The following is an 18,178-nucleotide window of genomic DNA, read 5'->3' as shown; positions in this document are numbered from 1 at the left end:
TTCCTGTAAAAACATCAGCAAACTCCTCCAGTAAATTGTCTGTCTCTACTGGTGCTGTCACTGATAAAACTATCTTGATGAGGTCCATGTCTAAACATGCTTTAAGACCTAGCACTGCAGGTGCTCTAGTGTCAACAACATAAAAGTCCAACATCATGTCACTTTCCTTGTATTTGCATTTGAAAGTGCATGTGCCTTTTATTGGGAGCTGTTCCCCACCATAACCAGTCACTCTGCACGTGGTGGGCTGTAGCTCTCAGTCAAGCTGTGGTACTTATTCAGAGGAATAATGTTTAGTTTCTAGTGTCAGTGTCTAGTTTGAACTTTAGCTCTGTGCCTTGTGTTCCTATCTCAATGTCAGCGAAGGCTTGCTCTGTCTCAGATATTTTACTTTTGTGTCACTGAATCAATAAACAGTTCATCGGCGTTTGACTCTTTGATTGACATTTCATCTTTGCTCACTGTGTGTACTGTTTTTCCACGGTAACCTCTGCACACTTTTGCAAAGTGATTCAATTTTCCACATTTAGTACGCTGTTTGCCTTTAGCTGGGCAATTCCCTTGTTCGCCATGCACTTTGAATCCACAATATCCACGTTTTGAGTCTGTGTCGCTCTGTCCGTTCGAAAACGCGCTCTCTGTGCACCGCATAATGACAACAGTATTTTTTTCTTAATTATTGGTCATTATTTGTTTTAACAAATTACTTAATGTATTTTCTTGCACATTAAAAATGGCGATTGATAAAAATTAAATATCATTCGAATGAGTTATCCACATTGCAATGTTTTGAAATGCGGGCTTTTATTTAGAAGGTTTCAACATTACCATGCGAAAGTGACGTAATTGTTTGTGCTGCTGGCAAAATACTAGTATTTGTGGTTTTGATTCTTACTTATCACACCATTTGTGCCCTGTCGTCGACGTTTTGCTGATGCTAGGTAGTGAACAGTCAGACATCTACGGTATCTTTGAGAGAAGAGAATGGCGAGTGCAGATGTAAGACAACTTTTTGATGTATTTCTTTATTAAAACTGTTGATTCAGCTAAACTCGTCCACGTTTGGCTTTATGTCCAGGTATTGTATTCATTGCGCTGTGCAGTCAAATCAGCTATCCAGAAGCTTGGACAACATGGATCTTCTCTATTAATACTAGCTTGTTGGATCTAGTCTTCAACGAAAAGCAGCGCTGACAGGTTTCAATGTTGTTTGCTAGCTGGCGGCTTTGTGAAAATTTGGAGACGAATGACACTGCCTATGCTGTCGGTGTATTTGTATATCTGCCTTTCTGTCCTGGTTTTTTTGATTTGTCTGTCTATCTGTCTGCGTGCCCATGCCTGCCTGTTTGTCTCTATCAGGGGAGTAAACTGTGGGGAGGTCGGTTCGTGGGTGACACCGACCCGATCATGGAAAAATTCAACGCGTCCATCGCCTATGACAAGCGGATGTGGGACGCAGACATCCGTGGCAGCAAGGCATATGCTAAAGCCCTGGAGAAGGCCAAGCTGGTCACTGCAGAGGAGAAGGACAATATCCTACATGGAATGGACCAGGTAAAGACACACGCACCAGTATATTTTGTTTTATTTATTTAACTAGGCAAGTCATTTTATTTACAATGATGGCCTACCAAAAGGCCTCATGTTGGGAGCGGGGCTTCGATTTAAACAAATATAGGACAAAACACACATGACAAGAGACACCACAGCACTACATAAAGAGAGACTTAAGACGACATAGCATGGCAGCAATACATGACAACACAGCATGGCAGCAACACAACATGGTACAAACATTATTGGGCACAGGCAACCGCACAAAGTCAAGAAGGTAGACAATGTGGAAGACCACTAGATTGTACTGGCCACATCAAATCAACAATATCCCCTAAAGTTTAAAATGTATCCACACATCAACCCACTGCGTTTTACATTTGAATGGCCTTATTTTTTTTAGTTATGGGGACCGTTGAATTTTGATCACACTATCGAACGCAACAAAAAGTGGGTGTGAATGTGTCATAGCCCACCATGTTGCTTTTTTGTAGTTAATAGGTGACGGCTGAAAATCTGCCTTAGTGCAGAATTCCTCTCTGCATTCACATGTGCACGGCAAGTTTTAATGTCACATGCGCAAGTACAGTGAAATGCCTTTCTTGCAAACTTGAAAACCAACAATACAATAATCAATAACAATGTATTAATAGAAAAAAAACAATAGAATAGTAAATAATACCATATTTACATGTGCAGGGATACTGGAGTGATGGGGGTAGGTATGTATAGGGGTAAGTTGACAAGGCTATATATCCTATACAAGATATAAGACAGAGAAGCAGCAGCTTGTGAGTGCGTGTGTGTAGAGTCAGTAAAAATGTATGTGCATATTGGGGTGGCAGGTAGCCTAGTGGTTAGAGCATTGGACTAGTAACCGAAAGGTTGTTAGATTGAATCCCTGAGCTGACAAGGTAAAAATCTGTCGTTCTTCCCCTGAACAAGGCAGTTAACCCACTGTTCCTAGGCCGTCATTGTAAATAAGAATTTGTTATTAACTGACTTGCCTAGTTAAATAAAGATTAAGTAAAAAAAAAATGTGAGTGACAGTGTGTGTGAGTTTGTAGGGCCCTGTGAGTGTTCATAGCGCAAAGGTTAAAATAAAAGGTCAATAAAGATACAAGGTTAACTCAGATAGTCCGTGTAGCTATTTTGCTTAGCTGTTTATCAGTCATATTGTTTGGGGATAGAATCTGGGCTCTTGAACAGATTCTATCCCCAAACAATATGAAGATGAACCAAACTTCACTTACAGATGACTGCATGTGTGTTTCAGATCCATGATGAATGGGCCAAAGGTGTTTTTGAGGTCAAGCCTGGAGATGAGGACATCCACACAGCCAATGAGCGCAGACTAAAGGTGAAGTGTGGGTGGGGCTAACCTTGAATCGTCAATTCAGAGTGCTGGCTGAAGATTGTAACAATATTCAATTCCGGATTCCTGATGGTCAGAATTACTGTGCATTCGGAAAGTTTTCAGACCCCTTGACTTTTTCCACATTTTGTTACATTACAGCCTTACTCTAAAATTGATTCAATAGTTGTTTTCCTTCATCAATCTACACACAATAACCCATAATGACAAAGCGAAAACTGTTTTTTAGAAATGTTTGCAAATGCATAAACCCCCCTGAAATATCACATTTACATGAGTATTTAGACCCTTTACTTAGTACTTTCTTGAAGCACCTTTGGCAGTGATTTACAGCCTTGAGTCTTCTTGGGTATGATGCTACAAGTTTGGCACACCTGTATTTGGGGAGTTTCTCCCATTCCTCTCTGCAGATCCTCTCAAGCTCTGTCAGGTTGGATGGCGGAGCGTATCTGCACAGCTATTTTCAGGTCTCTCCAGAGATGTTAGATCAGGTTCAAGCCCAGGCTCTGGCTAGGCCACTTATGGACATTCAGAGATTTGTCCCGAAGCCAATCCTGCATTGCCTTCGCTGTGTGCTTAGGATTGATGTCCTGTTGGAAGGTGAACCTTTTCCTCAGTCAGGGGTCCTGAGCACTCTGGAGCAGGTTTTCATCAAGGATCTCTGTACTTTGCTCTGTTCATCTTTGCCTGGATTCTGACTAGTCTCCCAGTCCCTGCTGCTGAAAAACATCCCTACAGAATGATGCTACCCCCATGCTTCACCGTGGTGCCTGGTTTCCTCCAGACGCGATGCTTGGCATTCAGGCCAATATTCAATCTTGGTTTCATCAGACCAGAGAATCTTGTTTCTCATGGTCTGAGAGTCCTTTAGTTTGCCAAAAGGCACCTCCGAACGGGCTGTCATGTGCTTTTTTTTTATTTTTTATTTTTTTTTAATAATATGTTTATTATTTTACAATAAAAAATCAAATAAAAAAGACAGCAATACTAACAATGACATTCATTGTACTGTTGAATGGGATGGCCAATTTAGAGGACAAAACAAAACTTAACTCACACATACACAAAATAAAGCAAAATCCTATTAGGTGGTACATGTATAAGAAGACAGCATATTGTCATTACAAGCTGTCATGTGCTTTTTACTGATGAGTGGCTTCCATCTGGCCACTCTATCCTAAAGGCCTGATTGGTGGAGTGCTGCAGAGATGTTTGTCCTTCTGGAAGGTTCTCCCATTTCCACAGAGGAACTCTAGAGCTCTGTCAGAGGGACCAACAGGTTCTTGGTCACCTCCCTGACCAAGGCCATTCTCCCCCGATTGCTCAGTTTGGTCAGTAGGAGGAGTTTTGGTGTTTCCAAACTTCTTCCATTTAAGAATGATGGAGGCCACTGTGTTCTTGGGGACCTTCAATGTGTCCAAATTTGTTGGTACCTTTCCCCAGTTCTGTGCCTCAACACAATCCTGTCTCGGAGCTCTACGGACAATTCCTTCGACCTCATGGCTTCGGGTTTTGTTATGACATGCACTGTCAACTGTGGGACCTTATACAGACAGGTTTGTGCCTTTCCAAATCATGCCCAATCAATTTAATTTACCACGGCTAGACTCCAAGTTGAATAAACATCTCAAGGATGATCAATGGAAACAGGATGCACCAGAGCAAAATTGAGTCTCATAGCAAAGGGTCTGAATACTGTAAGTTTTTTCTGTGTTTTATTTTGAATACATTTGCAGACATTTCTAAAAAGCTGTTTTCGCTTTGTCATTATAGGGTATTATGTGTAGATTGAGGGAATAATGTGGAAAAAGGAAGGGGTCTGAATACTTTTTGAATGCACTGCATATATTTGTATTATATTTCTCTGTGTGTTTTATCAGGAGCTGATAGGTGCGCCAGCTGGGAAGTTACACACTGGTAGGAGCAGAAATGACCAGGTAGGTGTGGTGATCTGCTGAATACACGTTCTTTGCCTGTTTTTTGAAAGAGAAATAACTAGTGGAGTTTTGAGATTGTTCTATCCTGCTGTGTTTTATTGGTGGATGATTGGGTCTCTGACATGATTCTGTGTTTCTATTGGTTGATCAGGTGGTAACAGACATGAGGTTGTGGCTTAGGGATGCTATCTCCATTCTTAAGGGAAACGCTCTCCAACTCATCACAACCATGGTGGAGAGAGCAGCAGTGTAAGTTTTATGTACAGGTAACTGACCAAATAAAGGAAACACTTCAGTAAATGAGGGATACACAGTATATTGAAAGCAGGTACTTCCACACAGGTGTGGAATTAACATCCCATCATGCTTAGTGAAAAAACGGCTAGCTGGGTCTTGTCTAAGCGGTTGTCTTCTGAGCCCTCACTCGCTATGTACTTAATGCTGATTCATGGAGATTCTGACTTGCTTACAGGCTGTCTGTGCAAGAACAGTACTGATGCTTCTTAGTCCAGAACTTTTATTTATCTTTCATCACTATCACACAGTATTAACACACACTCTTCAGTTATTTAGGAATCAACTTGTGGTTTTTCTTAGATACACGCACGTCTTGCTAGTAAACACAGTCAACTTAGTCGCCATACAAAATGTGCGTTTTCTTCTTTCGTTGACTAAAAATATTCAGACCTGGGGTGGGAGGGGTCCAGATGTGAATTTGGGCAAGCTGATTGACTGAAGACAAAGGGCTGTGATGGATAGCTGAGATGGTGAGATTCACCCTAACTGTTCTGTGAGGAAAGTTGTGTAGAGAGGAGGGGAGCAGGTTGGCCTTTTTGTATAAGCTGCCCCAATATTTAGAATGAAAATATTAACATCCACAAAAAGGCCCTGTGGTGTTCCACTGGGTGGCCGGGCAGGGCAGGCTAGGATACTGCATACCCACTAAGGTGTGGGGCCGTGATCCGTGCAGCGCAGGAGACTGCAGACCTGGTGGTGAAGCAAATGTGGGGCCTAGCAGGGTAGAATACCTTGGGCCTGGCAGAGCAGCTAATTTAGAGGCTACTAATGCAAGGGACTGTGGAAATAGACCAGCAGAGGACTGGGGCCCTTGTACTAAGGCAGCAGTCCACAGGCCTAACCAGAACACTGGGAGCCAGCGACTGAGGGCCTGGAACGGCCGGAAACGGAGAGCCTACCAACGGGGCAGGATAGACTGGACCTACCAGGGAGGCAGGAAACGTCAACCCTACAGGGGAGGCAGGGAGCTCTAAACCTGACCCTACAAGGAAGGAGGGGAACTCTGGTCCTACCGGAAAGGAAGGGAACTCTTGCACTCGCAAGAGCTGCATGCCTTGGCTTCATCCTAGGAGCAGTTGAATCATCCACTGCTGGCTTTGGTTCCGTGCCAGGAGCAGGGAGGGCTCCTGAGGGAGAGTGGTAGGAGTCTTTGTGGCGCAAGGTTCCAGGGTAGCAGATAGTCGAACCTCGGGCACCCGTGCATGTGCCTCAAATTGCAGAGGCTCCTCACAGGGAGTAGGGGATGACTCTGCAAAGGCAGCCAGAACAGACCCCTTGGCAGCAGTTGTAGCTCCACGACTCGAGCGGAAGTTTCCTTAACTATGGCAAGTCGAGGCTCAGGCTGAGGGGGCTTTGGTGTGATGGACTGTGCACTCTAGAGTTGTCGGTCTGCTGGGGAACTAGGCATCTCTGGGAAGCAAAAGGGGACCCAGGGCTCTAGTGGGATGTCAGTCAGGAGAGCAGGATGGCCACCGTTGGATGTAGTGGAAGTCCCAACGGTCCTGTGGAGGTGGTGAACTCTTAGGACTGGAGGGCTTGGAGTAGTGTGTCTCAGGAGTAGCCGGGCCAAGTCGGGGGAGTATCGTCGGTGGAATGGCTAGAGTACGCCCTCCTGAATTCTTCCCTCTCATAAAGCAGCTCCTCGTAGTCCCTCTGCATCCCAGCAAACTGGAAAGGGTCTGGTCACTCCATGACTACTGAGGATCCCTGGAATATGGGTGGTCGATTGTACCATGAGAGAGGGGTGTAAGGCCTCACAGCTCTTCTTCCTCTGGGAAGCGACAGCTTTGTGTGTGTGGGTGGTGACAGCAGCCCCTTTTGGCATATGGGAATGCAAACTAACTCATCTGCATCCAGGGGTTCGGAAACTGTTCTTCATCTGGGTACTGGAACATCTTCACTGTAGCCAAGTCAGAATCCGGTGTTTTGCAGGAACATGAAAAAACGTTGGTTGCTAAACCGTCTCGAAGGACCATGGGGGGGGGGGAAAGGATAGGGTGTAAACCTGTCCCTCTGAGGACTAAACTAGTTTGCTGGGTTAGATTCTGAATCTCCACAAAGCTGCCGGCTAGAGCAATATGGATGCTGTTTTGACTGACTTGTCACACACATTACCGTCAACCAACACTATTAACATTTAGGGCCATGTATAAAAATGCTAGGCAAACCCAGTTGCCTGTTATTTTGGCTACCGTGGCTGAAAGAAGTGATGTTAGTGATTTTGAAAGAGGGGTGATTGTTGGGGTATGTTTGGCAGGAGCTTCAGTGGCAAACTGTTCACGCTGATCTTTCAGGATATGCCATGGTTGCTTCAGTCACCAGATCTCAACCCAATTGAACACTTATGGGAGATTCTGGAGTGAGGCCTGAAACAGCGTTTTCCACAACCATCAACAATACACCAAATATTGGAATTACTAGTGGAAGAATGGTGTCAAATCCAACAAATAGAGTTGCAGACACATGTAGAATCTATGCCAAGGCTCATTGAAGCTGTTCTGCTGGTTTGTGGTGGCCCAACGCCCTATTAAGACACAGTTGGCAGTTCCATGTATGCACACACACACAATATCATGTTTACCTATTGTCTTTTGATCTGCAGAGAGATTGATGTCCTGTTTCCTGGGTACACCCACATGCAGAGAGCTCAGCCAATCAGATGGAGCCACTGGATTCTGAGGTACTATAGCCTCTCCTTCTGTTAAGTCCCACTGCATATCTTTTGCAATGTTCCTAAATGATTTCTAGATCCTCTGCTTTTTGCTGAGTCACAGTTAAAAACAGGATTGAGGAATCAAATATTGATGGAATATAAAGTGAATGTTGTTTCAGTCTACAGAGCATACAGTGCCTTCGGAAAGTATTCAGAGCCCTTGGACTTTTTCCACATTTTGTTACGTTATATCCTTATTCTAAAATTAATTAAATATTTTCCCCCCTCATCAATCTACACACTATACCACCCCATAATGACAAAGTGAAAACTGTTTTTTATAATTTTTTGCTAATTTATTAAAAATAATCAAATTAAATATTAAATTTACATAAGTATTCAGACCCTTTACTCAGTACTTTGTTGAAGCACCTTTGCCAGCAATTACAGCCTCGAGTCTTATTGGGTATGCCGCTACAAGCTTGGCTCACCTGTATTTGGGGAGTTTCTTCCATTCTTCTCTGCAGATCCACTCAAGCTCTCAGGTTGGATGGGGAGCATTGCTGCACAGCTATTTTCAGGTCTCTCCAGAGATGTTCGATCAGGTTTAAGTCCGGGCTCTGGCTGGGTCACTCAAGGACATTCGGAGACTTGTCTGTCCCGAAGCCACTCCTGCATTGTCTTGTCTGTGTGCTTAGCGTTGATGTTTTTAATTTTACATTTTATTTCACCTTTTATTAAACCAGGTAGGCTAGTTGAACAAGTTCACATTTACAACTGCGACCTGGCCAAGATAAAGCAAAGCAGTGCGACACAAACAACACTGAGTTACACCTGGAATAAACAAACATACAGTCAATAATACAATAGAGAGAGTCTATATACAGTATGTGCAAATGAGGTAGGATTAAGGGGGGTGAGGAAATAAATAGGCAATGGTGGCGAAATAATTACAGTATGGCAAATTAAACATTGGGTTGATAGATGTGCAGAAGATGAGTGGGCAAGTAGCGATACTGGGGTGCAAAGGAGCAAAATAAATATTATGGTGATGAGGTAGTTGTATGGGCTATTTACAGATTGGCTATGTACAGGTGCAGTGATCTGTGAGCTGCTCTGACAGCTGGTGCTTAAAGCTAGTGAGGGAGATATGAGTCTCCATGACCTGTTGGAAGGTGAAGTCAACAGACCTTCACTCTAGTCTGAGAGTGAAGGTCTGAGATCTCTGTACTTTGCTCTGTTCATCTTTGCCTGGATTCTGACTAGTCTCTGCTGCTGAAAAACATCCACACAGCATGATTCTGCCACCACCATGCTTCACCGTAGGTATGGTGCCAGGTTTCCTCCAGACGTGATGCTTGGCGTTCAGGCCAAAGGGTTCAATTTTGGTTTCATCAGACCAGAGAATCTTTTTTCAAACTCCAAGCGGGCTGTCATGTGCCTTTTTACTGAGGAGTGGCTTCTGTCTGGTCACTCTACCAAAAAGGCCTGATTTGGTGGAGTGCTGCAGAGATAGTTGTCCTTCTGGAAGTTTCTCCCATTTCCACAGAGGAACTCTAGAGCTCTGTCAGGGGGACCATCAGGTTCTTGTTCACCTCCCTGACCAAGGCCCTTCTCCCCCAATTGCTCAGTTTGGTCGGGCGGCCAGCTTTAGGAAGAGTTTTGGTGGTTCCAAACATCTTCCATTTAAGAATGATGTTGGCCGCTGTGTTCTGGGACTTTCAATGCATCCTAATTGTTTTGGTACCCTTCCCCAGATCTGTGCCTCAACACAATTCCTTCAACCTCATGGCTCTGTTTTTGCTCTGACATGCACTGTCAGCTGTGGGACCCTTATATAGACAGGTGTGTGTGTGTGACTTTCCAAATCATGTCCAATCAATTGACTTTACCACATGTGCACTCCCATCAAGTTGTAGAAACATCTCAAGGATGGTCAATGGAAACAGGATACACCTGAGCTCAATTTCGAGTCTCATAGCAAAGGGTCTGAATACTTATGTTAATAAGGTATTTCTGTTTTACATTTGCAAAGATTTCTGAAATCGTTTTTTACATTTTTAATTATGAAGTATTGTGTGTAGATTGCTCAGGATGTTTTAACATTTCATCTTATTTTTTATATTGTTACTATGCAAGTAACTATTTCACTGTACCTTTTACACCTTCTGTATCCTGTGTATGTGACAAATGAACTTTGATTTTTATTTTATATATTGTTTGTTTACCAGAGGTGGTAATGTGAAGAACAACATGACCTGCACCAAATTCAGATTAGGGCATCTGCCAAGGACTAGATCGAATGTATTTTTACCTGGAGTTTTTCCTCATTGTAGGTTACTACTTTTAGTCTTAATCTTGGGTTGTTTACTACGTTACTCACCTTGTTTAGCACATGGCCTCACATGTGAATTGTTAAATATTTAGGCTAAGGCTTAGAAGGGTGTGAACAATGGTTAATAGGTGTAGACAAAGGAGAGCTCTCCAGTAGGTGTGCCAAAACATTCAAGGGCCATTTTCTCAAAAGTGGAGTTACAAGTTTGTCAACTTTCAAAGCAGAATTACTTCCCCATTGTTCCTGCAATATATGATATACCATTTTCTAGCTCGGAGTCTCTACTTTTATCCAATGTAAGAAACATACTTTCAAATGTTGCAAATAAAAGGCAGAATCGAGGTGGTCGGGGATGTTGTTAGTCTAAACATATTTCTATGATTGTTCCCCAGTCATGCGGTGGCCCTGAGCAGAGACGTGGAACAGCTTCAGGAGATCAATAGACGAGTCAACGTGCTCCCCCTGGGAAGGTACACGCACACGAGTGTGCACGCACACACACCCACACGGTTATGTCATCTGTGAGTTAGTTATGCCTTGTCTACTCTTGTTACCCAGTGGAGCAATAGCTGGAACTCCATTCAACATCGACAGGGAAATGCTGCGTCAAGGTGAGAGTCAACCTGCATAGATAATCAGCTCCTTTAAACATAAATAACCTATAAACAGGCATAAGGAGCCGTGAACTCTTATGAATGGTTATAACACGAGCTTATAAGGCAAAATGTCAATTAATTATACACATGTACCAAGTCTGTGGCTGCGGTCCAAATACTTAAGACACACCCTATTCCCTCAGCCCTCAAATTAAGTGGACACTTCTGATGACGTCTTACGAGTGAGTATACACTTGCAGGGCAAGGGGCGAGGGAGGAAGGAATGATTTTTAAATGGACCACCCTTGGCTGGAAATTCATCACTTGTTCATCCCGCGATGATTGTGTTTTCAGCCACCGGTAACTTGTGGGTGCTTTATATGCGCTACAGTCAATTGAGTGCATGTCTACGTATATTAAATATATAATTATTAACCTCTTGCGACGAGCAAACCCGTATCCGGGAGCGTAATCATAGCCTCAAGTGCATTAGCATAACGCAGCGGACATAAATACCCCTAAACTTTTCCTATTCATGAAAATCGCGAATGAAATTAAATAAATATATTCAAACACAAGCTTAGCCTTTTGTTAACAACGCTGTCATCTCAGATTTTCAAAATATGCGTTACAGCCAACGCTAGACAAGCATTTGTGTAAGTTTATCATGGCATAATGCTATGCTAGCTCTGCTGGCAGCAGGCAACATTTTCACGAAAATAAGAAAAGCAACCAAAATAAATCATTTACCTTTGAAGAACTTAGGATGCTTTCACTCAGGAGACTCCCAGTTAGGTAGCAAATTTTCCTTTTTTTCCAAAAAGATTATTTTTGTAGGCGAAATAGCTCCCGTTTCTTAATCATGCTTGACTGAGAGATCGACCGTAAAATGCTACAACTATAACGTCAAACTTTTCAAAATTTGCTCCATAATATCGACAGGAACACGGCAAATGTTGTTTAGGATCCATCCTCAAGGTGTTTTTAACATATATATTTGATAATATATCCGTCGAGGCAATTGGTTTCTCATAAGAAGCGATTGGAAAAATGGCTACCTCAGTATTTTACGCAAGATGTTCTGCGGGAGACACCATGTGACCACATGCTATATATGGTCCCTTACAGCCATTCTTCAATGAAAATGCCTAAAAAGACATCACAATGCTGTAGACACCTTGGGGAATACGTGGAAAACGTAAGCTCATTCGTAGCTCATTCACAACCATATAAGGAGTCATTGGCATGAGGCGGTTTTAAAAAATGCGGCACTTCCTGGTATCTTTGCAGTTTTGGAAACGTCAGAGTTTTCTTTCCAAAGCTGTCAATTATATGCATAGTCGAGCATCTTTTCGTGACAAAATATCTTGTTTAAAACAGGAACGTTTTTCATCCAACATTTTTAATAGCGCCCCCTAATGCATAACTGGTTATACGCCTATTGTATGATAGCTAGCAAATTAACTATCTAACGTTAGCCTGCCTAGCTGGAACATCTGAAGAAGGAAAACCATTTTATTTCTACTATTTCCAAAAGAGAAACAAACAAAAACACACTTTACGTAGTAGCAACATTTAACTTACTTGCATTTTGTTTTTACTTACACTTGTTTGTTGACTTCTCCATTGATGTTGTTTTTAAGTTTTCGCGGACTTTTCTTAGCAGCTGTACAATCGTTGCGAATTGAATTATGGGGAGTGAACCTAATTGTACACTCGCAAAGCCGACTAAACACGAGGGCTGAGGTGCTTACGTTGCAAACTTCCCTTGCTTGGCTGATCATTTGGACCACCCTCCAAGATGGGGACCCCCCCCAAGGGCATAAGGCGAGGGTAAGTGGACAAGGGTGTGTCGTAAGTGTTTGGACCGCAGCCGGTGTTTTAGATTGATTGTGTCTTCTGTCTTTGCCCCTGTAGAGCTGGCCTTTGATGACATCAGCATCAACAGCATGGACGCCACAGGCCAGAGGGACTTTATTGGTATGGTAACCACATTGGCTTTATTACTATTCTGAGAAGACATGTAGATGTGAAGTTGAGAAATATTGGCATTAACCGACTCACTGCATTGCCCTGCTCATGCTTTGTCTCGCTCGCTGGCTCCACCCTCCCCTCCCTCTCTCAGCTGAGTTCTTGTTCTGGGCATCTCTGTGTCTGACGCACCTCAGTAAGATGGCAGAGGACCTGATGCTCTACAGCACTAAGGAGTTCTCCTTCCTCACACTCTCTGACGCTTACAGGTGTGTGCGTGTGTGTGTGATGACTGAACTCAAAACAATATGTTCCCCTTTTTTCCTTTGTTATATTCTAACAATCTTTCTCTCTGTGTGTGTGTGTGTGTGTGTAGCACAGGCAGCAGTCTGATGCCTCAGAAGAAGAATGCTGACAGTCTGGAGTTGATCAGGAGTAAAGCTGGCCGTGTCTTTGGCAGAGTAAGACCCCAACCTAAACGCATTAGAACATCATTAGTTATGTTATAATAAGCAAGCATCCTTTATTATATTAATAGTATTATCAGTGTGTGTAAACTAGGGATGCCTGCTATATCGGTGAACATATCGGAATCAGACGATATTAGCTAAAAATGACAACATCGGTATCGGCCCGATGTCTGTCTAGTTTACTCCAATGTGAAAAACCGATGTCAAAGCTGACGTGCATACCTATATAACGTACTGACGCCACGTAAAATTTTGTGCTGCACCTGCAACACAGCATTCCTAACCTTAGCCCACAATGTCTGCTGTGTGGATCGAGCAGTCATTTGAAAGAGTAAGAACATTTCAACGAGACAACTCAAAGGCGAAATCCATTAACGCCAAGAAAATGGGATTCATTGCCCTTGACAATCAGCCGTTCTTTGTCGTGGGTGATGTTGGCTTTCGCGACTGGTCGAGCACCGGTACACACTAACGTTACCAAGTGCGCTATTGTTCATATGTTGCCCTACCAGAGTTGCACAGTAATAGCGTTACTGCTATTAGCTTCACGACATACTATGGAATGCCTTTTGAGTCTTTGAGTGTCAAAAATGATAACACTATTTGACAATAACAGTATTTGAAACGTAAAATAACACAGTTCTATTATAGAATGGTGTGTGTTCTGAATTTCCACGTGCAAGCCAAGCGCCACCACTACTATCAGCAGCACTGTCAAAGATGTACAAAAAACCCTGCAAACATCGTCCACAAAAGATGTGTTTACAATACCGCTTTGGTAATAAAGCATTATTTGTTCGACTGCAACTTCTGGGATAGCTAGCTAGCTTTAGCTTGGTAACTAGCTAGTACCAATACAACCAGCCTGAAAACAATGACCAGTAGGAACTGCAGTCATTTTCATTATTCTTAGGAATCCTTGGAGTAAGTATTGTTGTTCGCCTATTGAAATTGAACATAATTTCATTAAAATAAGGAGCTAGCCAGCTACTTAACCCTGTTGCTCAAAGCTAACGTTATAAGCAGCCAGCTAGCTTCATCTGGCTAGTGAGGCTCGACCTGACCGGGTTAGTCAGGTATCAGAGTAGGCTGATACCCCATGTCATTGATCCACAATCCAGTGAAATAAGTATGCCCCCAATGCAATTCTAAAGTATAATACATCCAGTGTGATTTCAACAGATTTGTCAAATTAACAAATTGTCGTTTGTAGATTTAAAGAAAAAATGTTTATATAACATTCCAACCTCATTTAGCATGATCATCAAATGTATTTATATAGCCCCTCTTACATCAGCTGATATCTCAAAGTGCTGTACAGAAACCCAGCCTAAAACCCCAAACAGCAAGCAATGCAGGTGTAGAAGCACGGTGGCTAGGAAAAACTCCCTAGAAAGGCCAAAACCTAGGAAGGAACTTAGAGAGGAACCAGGCTATGAGGGGTGGCCAGTCCTCTTCTGGCTGTGCCGGGTGGAGATTATAACAGAACATGGCCAAGATGTAGAGTACCTCAGGAGTAAATGTCAGTTGGCTTTCCACAGCCGATCATTAAGAGTGTCTCTAGAGAGTTGAAAACAGCAGGTCTGGGACAGGTAGCACATCCGGTGAACAAGTCAGGGTTCCATAGCCGCAGGCAGAACAGTTGAAACTGGAGCAGCAGCACGGCCAGGTGGACTGGGGACAGCAAGGAGTCATCATGCCAGGTAGTCCTGAGGCATGGTCCTAGGGCTCATGTCCTCCGAGAGAGAGAAAAAGAGAGAGATCTGTTCAATTATGGTATAGTACTACTATTTGTATTAATTTGCATCACTGTCAATTATATACTTTTATTTTGAAGGCTAACCACAAAGTCTACTATTGTGGCTAATCCTTATTGTCTAGCTTCACATAGATGGGTCTGACCAGCATTAATCAAATAAGAACGGTTAGAAATTAGGGTTATTTTAGATGACACCTAGCTATATAGTTAGCTAGCAAACTATAGCTACTGAAACAGATTTGGCTATGTTTTTGGTTTGCATCCATGAGCTAGCAAGCTTTTTTTTATGACCAGCACTATAGGTGCTCGAGACAACTTTACCAGCATTGTAGCATATGAATCGATGAATCGTTGTGACATGAAATACGAGTGATAGTGTAATCAATTTGTAATTATGTAAAAAAAACGCGTTAAATTATTATGTGGCGTGCAGTCATATTCAGGTCCTGATTGGTCAAATAGTGTTATTTGTATCAATATCTATTGTCTATGTTTTTTGACATGCAAAGACCCAAACAGCGTTCTATAGAAATCCTGGTTACTGGTAATGAGGACATAAGTAAATGCCAACAAAATAACTTTTCGGTCAGTGTGTGTAACCTTTTATTTAACTAGGCAAGTCAGTTAAGAACAAATTCTTATTTACAATGACGGCCTACCCCGGCCAAACCCAGACGACACTGGGCCAATTGTGCGCTGCACTATGGGACTCCCAATCATGACCGGATGTGATACAGCCTGGATTCGTGCCAGGGACTGTAGTGATGCCTCGTGCACTGAGATGCAGTGCCTTAGACCGCTGCGTCCGTGTGTGTGTTAAGCATTCTAGTATAGTTAAAAGGCCACAGATTTTGAATATCGGTTATTGGTATTGTTTTTTTTGGCAAGGAAAATATCAGATATCAGTATCAGACAAAAAATGTCATATTGGTGCATCACTAGTGTAAACCTGTGCCCTGTCCTGTGTGTCAGTGTGCAGGCTTTCTGATGACCCTGAAGGGCCTGCCAAGCACCTACAACAAAGATCTGCAGGTACAGTCACACGTGTGTGTGTGTGTGTGTGTGTGTGTGTGTGTGTGTGTGTGTGTGTGATAATTATCTCGCTCTCTGACTCTAGGAGGATAAGGAGGCCATGTTTGACTGCTTTGACACGGTTCACGCTGTGCTGCAGGTCACCACAGGTGTCGTGTCCACTCTCAAGGTGAGAGATGCTACACCTGACCCCATTCACCTTAGATGCTACACCCTAGTGCACAACACTGTACACCTTTAGACCATTGTGCCCTACTTACTACATCCTAAACCCTTACACCTTAGTGCCCTACAACATCCTTCCCTCTAAGTCATTTCACAACCAATTTCTCTGACCCATTTCCTGTTTCCTGTATCAGATCAATCCCAGTGTGATGGAAGCTGCCCTCAGTCCTGACATGCTGGCTACTGACCTGGCCTACTACCTCGTCAGAAAGGGGGTGAGTACGAAGTATCAACTCAAACCAGGGATTTGTGTGTTCATCACAATGATGGTATGGTTTGAAGTTGAACTGTTTCTGTGTCACAATTGTGGTATTAAATTATCTTGCTCTCTCTTCTCGCCAGGTGCCGTTCAGAGATGCTCATGGTATCTCAGGTAAAGCTGTGTTTCTGGCTGAGTCCAAGAGCATTCCCCTGAACCAACTCACTGTGGAGGATCTGCGGACTGCCAGGTAAGCGCAAGCACGCATGCACACACTTCTTCATAGTAACACACTTTTGCCCCCCCCCCTCCTCCCCACTCCTTATCTTTTCCACTTCATCCTCCCCTTGCCCCTCTTTCCAGCCCTCTGTTTTCTAGTGACGTGTCTGCAGTGTGGGACTACAGTAGCAGTGTGGAGCAGTACAGTGCCCCCGGTGGCACGGCCAAGAGTAGCGTGGCAGCACAGGTGGAGCACATGAGGACCTGGCTGAAGAAACAGGTCCAGTGACCTCTCCTCACCGCTTACCTTTTAATTTTTGACCCCAACATGAACTTTTACAAGCAACATTAGTCAAATGGATCTCTGGGGTGTTCCAATTTTCTCTTTGTCTCCCGATTGACATCACATCGATGCATGTATGACTAAGTTAAAATTTGACTAAAGTAGTAGTTAGGATTTGCCCCCAAGTGGTTAAGAACCATTGTTTGCCTTCTAGAACAGTGTCTAATCTAGAAAACATTGGGTCCATTCTGTTAGGACTGCCGTGTTGCTCAGGCCATGTAAAGTGCCTTTTTAAAATACCGTTAGATGCCATGGTTACCACTTTAGATAGATTTAGAAAAATAGGAGTTCAAAACTTTAGTGCATTTAGATATATTAACCTCGATAGTAGTGATTTGTACAACTATATATTTCAGACAGTTCATACCTTTTTGTCTTGATGTGTTGATGATTAATTAAATGTTGCTTATTTACAAAATGTTGTCACTGGCTCTTCATGGAAGATACATATAGTGTGTTGACATAAAGAGGGCTAACCTTTCACTCAGTCAGAGAAGCACTGTCATCATTCAGTCAGTCGTGATTGAAAGAAGAAGAGAAGACCTGGCTGGAACGCCGCCATATCTTGTTTGCTCTAGTCTAGAGTATTGCCCAGAAGATGCATATTTCCCAGAATGTAAACATATTGCGTACGCCCTCTGTCTAATGCTTTCAGGTAATTGAGAAGTGTCTAGAGGTTGCTTTGGAATTGGACCTATCTTTGACTGTGAGCTCCCTCAGTGCAGCAGCAGTGGTGGAAAAAGTACCCAATTGTCATACTTAAGTAAAAGTGAAGATGCCTTTAATAGAAAATGACTTATGTGAAAGTCACACAGTAAAATACTACTTGAGTAAGTAAAAGTATTTGGTTTTAAATATACTTAAGTATCAAAAGTAAAAGTATAAATCATTTTAAATTCCTTATATTAAGCAAACCAGACAACATATATATTTTTATTTAAGTCTAGACGGGGACACCAACATTTTTACAAACTTAAGAATTTGTGTTTAGTGAGTCCGCCAGAGGGGATGACCGTGGCAGGGATGACCAGTGATGTTCTCTTGATGAGTGCATGAATTTGACAATTTTTCTGTCTTTCTAAACATTCAAAATGTAATGAGTACTTTTGGTTGTCAAGGAAAATGTACAGAGTAAAAAGTGCATTATTTTCTTTAGTAATGTAATGAAGTAAAAGTTGTCATTTAAATTGTGAAGTACAGATACCCTCCAAAA

At 42.7% G+C, this 18,178-nt stretch overlaps 1 protein-coding gene across 1 annotated transcript; it reads left to right on the top strand.

Moving 5' to 3' along the window:
- The first annotated feature begins 833 nt into the window (after nt 1-833).
- Nucleotides 834-17,383, top strand: asl (argininosuccinate lyase). Its single transcript, XM_035748360.1, has 16 exons — nt 834-999; nt 1,360-1,554; nt 2,831-2,914; nt 4,810-4,866; nt 5,018-5,115; nt 7,766-7,843; nt 10,544-10,621; nt 10,710-10,762; nt 12,665-12,727; nt 12,873-12,987; nt 13,095-13,179; nt 15,920-15,979; nt 16,065-16,148; nt 16,339-16,419; nt 16,547-16,653; nt 16,767-17,383. The coding sequence occupies exons 1-16, from the start codon at nt 985-987 to the stop codon at nt 16,909-16,911; spliced, it is 1,398 nt and encodes a 465-aa protein (XP_035604253.1). The 5' UTR covers nt 834-984; the 3' UTR covers nt 16,912-17,383.
- The last annotated feature ends 795 nt before the right edge of the window (nt 17,384-18,178 follow it).

Source organism: Oncorhynchus keta, chromosome 33, assembly GCF_023373465.1.
Source record: "Oncorhynchus keta strain PuntledgeMale-10-30-2019 chromosome 33, Oket_V2, whole genome shotgun sequence".
NCBI classification, from domain to species: Eukaryota; Metazoa; Chordata; class Actinopteri; order Salmoniformes; family Salmonidae; genus Oncorhynchus; species Oncorhynchus keta.
The sequence above is the reverse complement of the archived record's forward strand: the minus strand, read 5'-3'. Positions and strand labels throughout refer to the sequence as shown.

What these genes read in the sequence shown, in the direction of transcription:
- asl (XM_035748360.1), top strand. An exon ending in CAGGGAAATGCTGCGTCAAG is followed by an intron (nt 10,763 to 12,664) that starts GTGAGAGTCAAC and finishes TTGCCCCTGTAG; the next exon opens with AGCTGGCCTTTGATGACATC. An exon ending in GTGTCGTGTCCACTCTCAAG is followed by an intron (nt 16,149 to 16,338) that starts GTGAGAGATGCT and finishes TTCCTGTATCAG; the next exon opens with ATCAATCCCAGTGTGATGGA.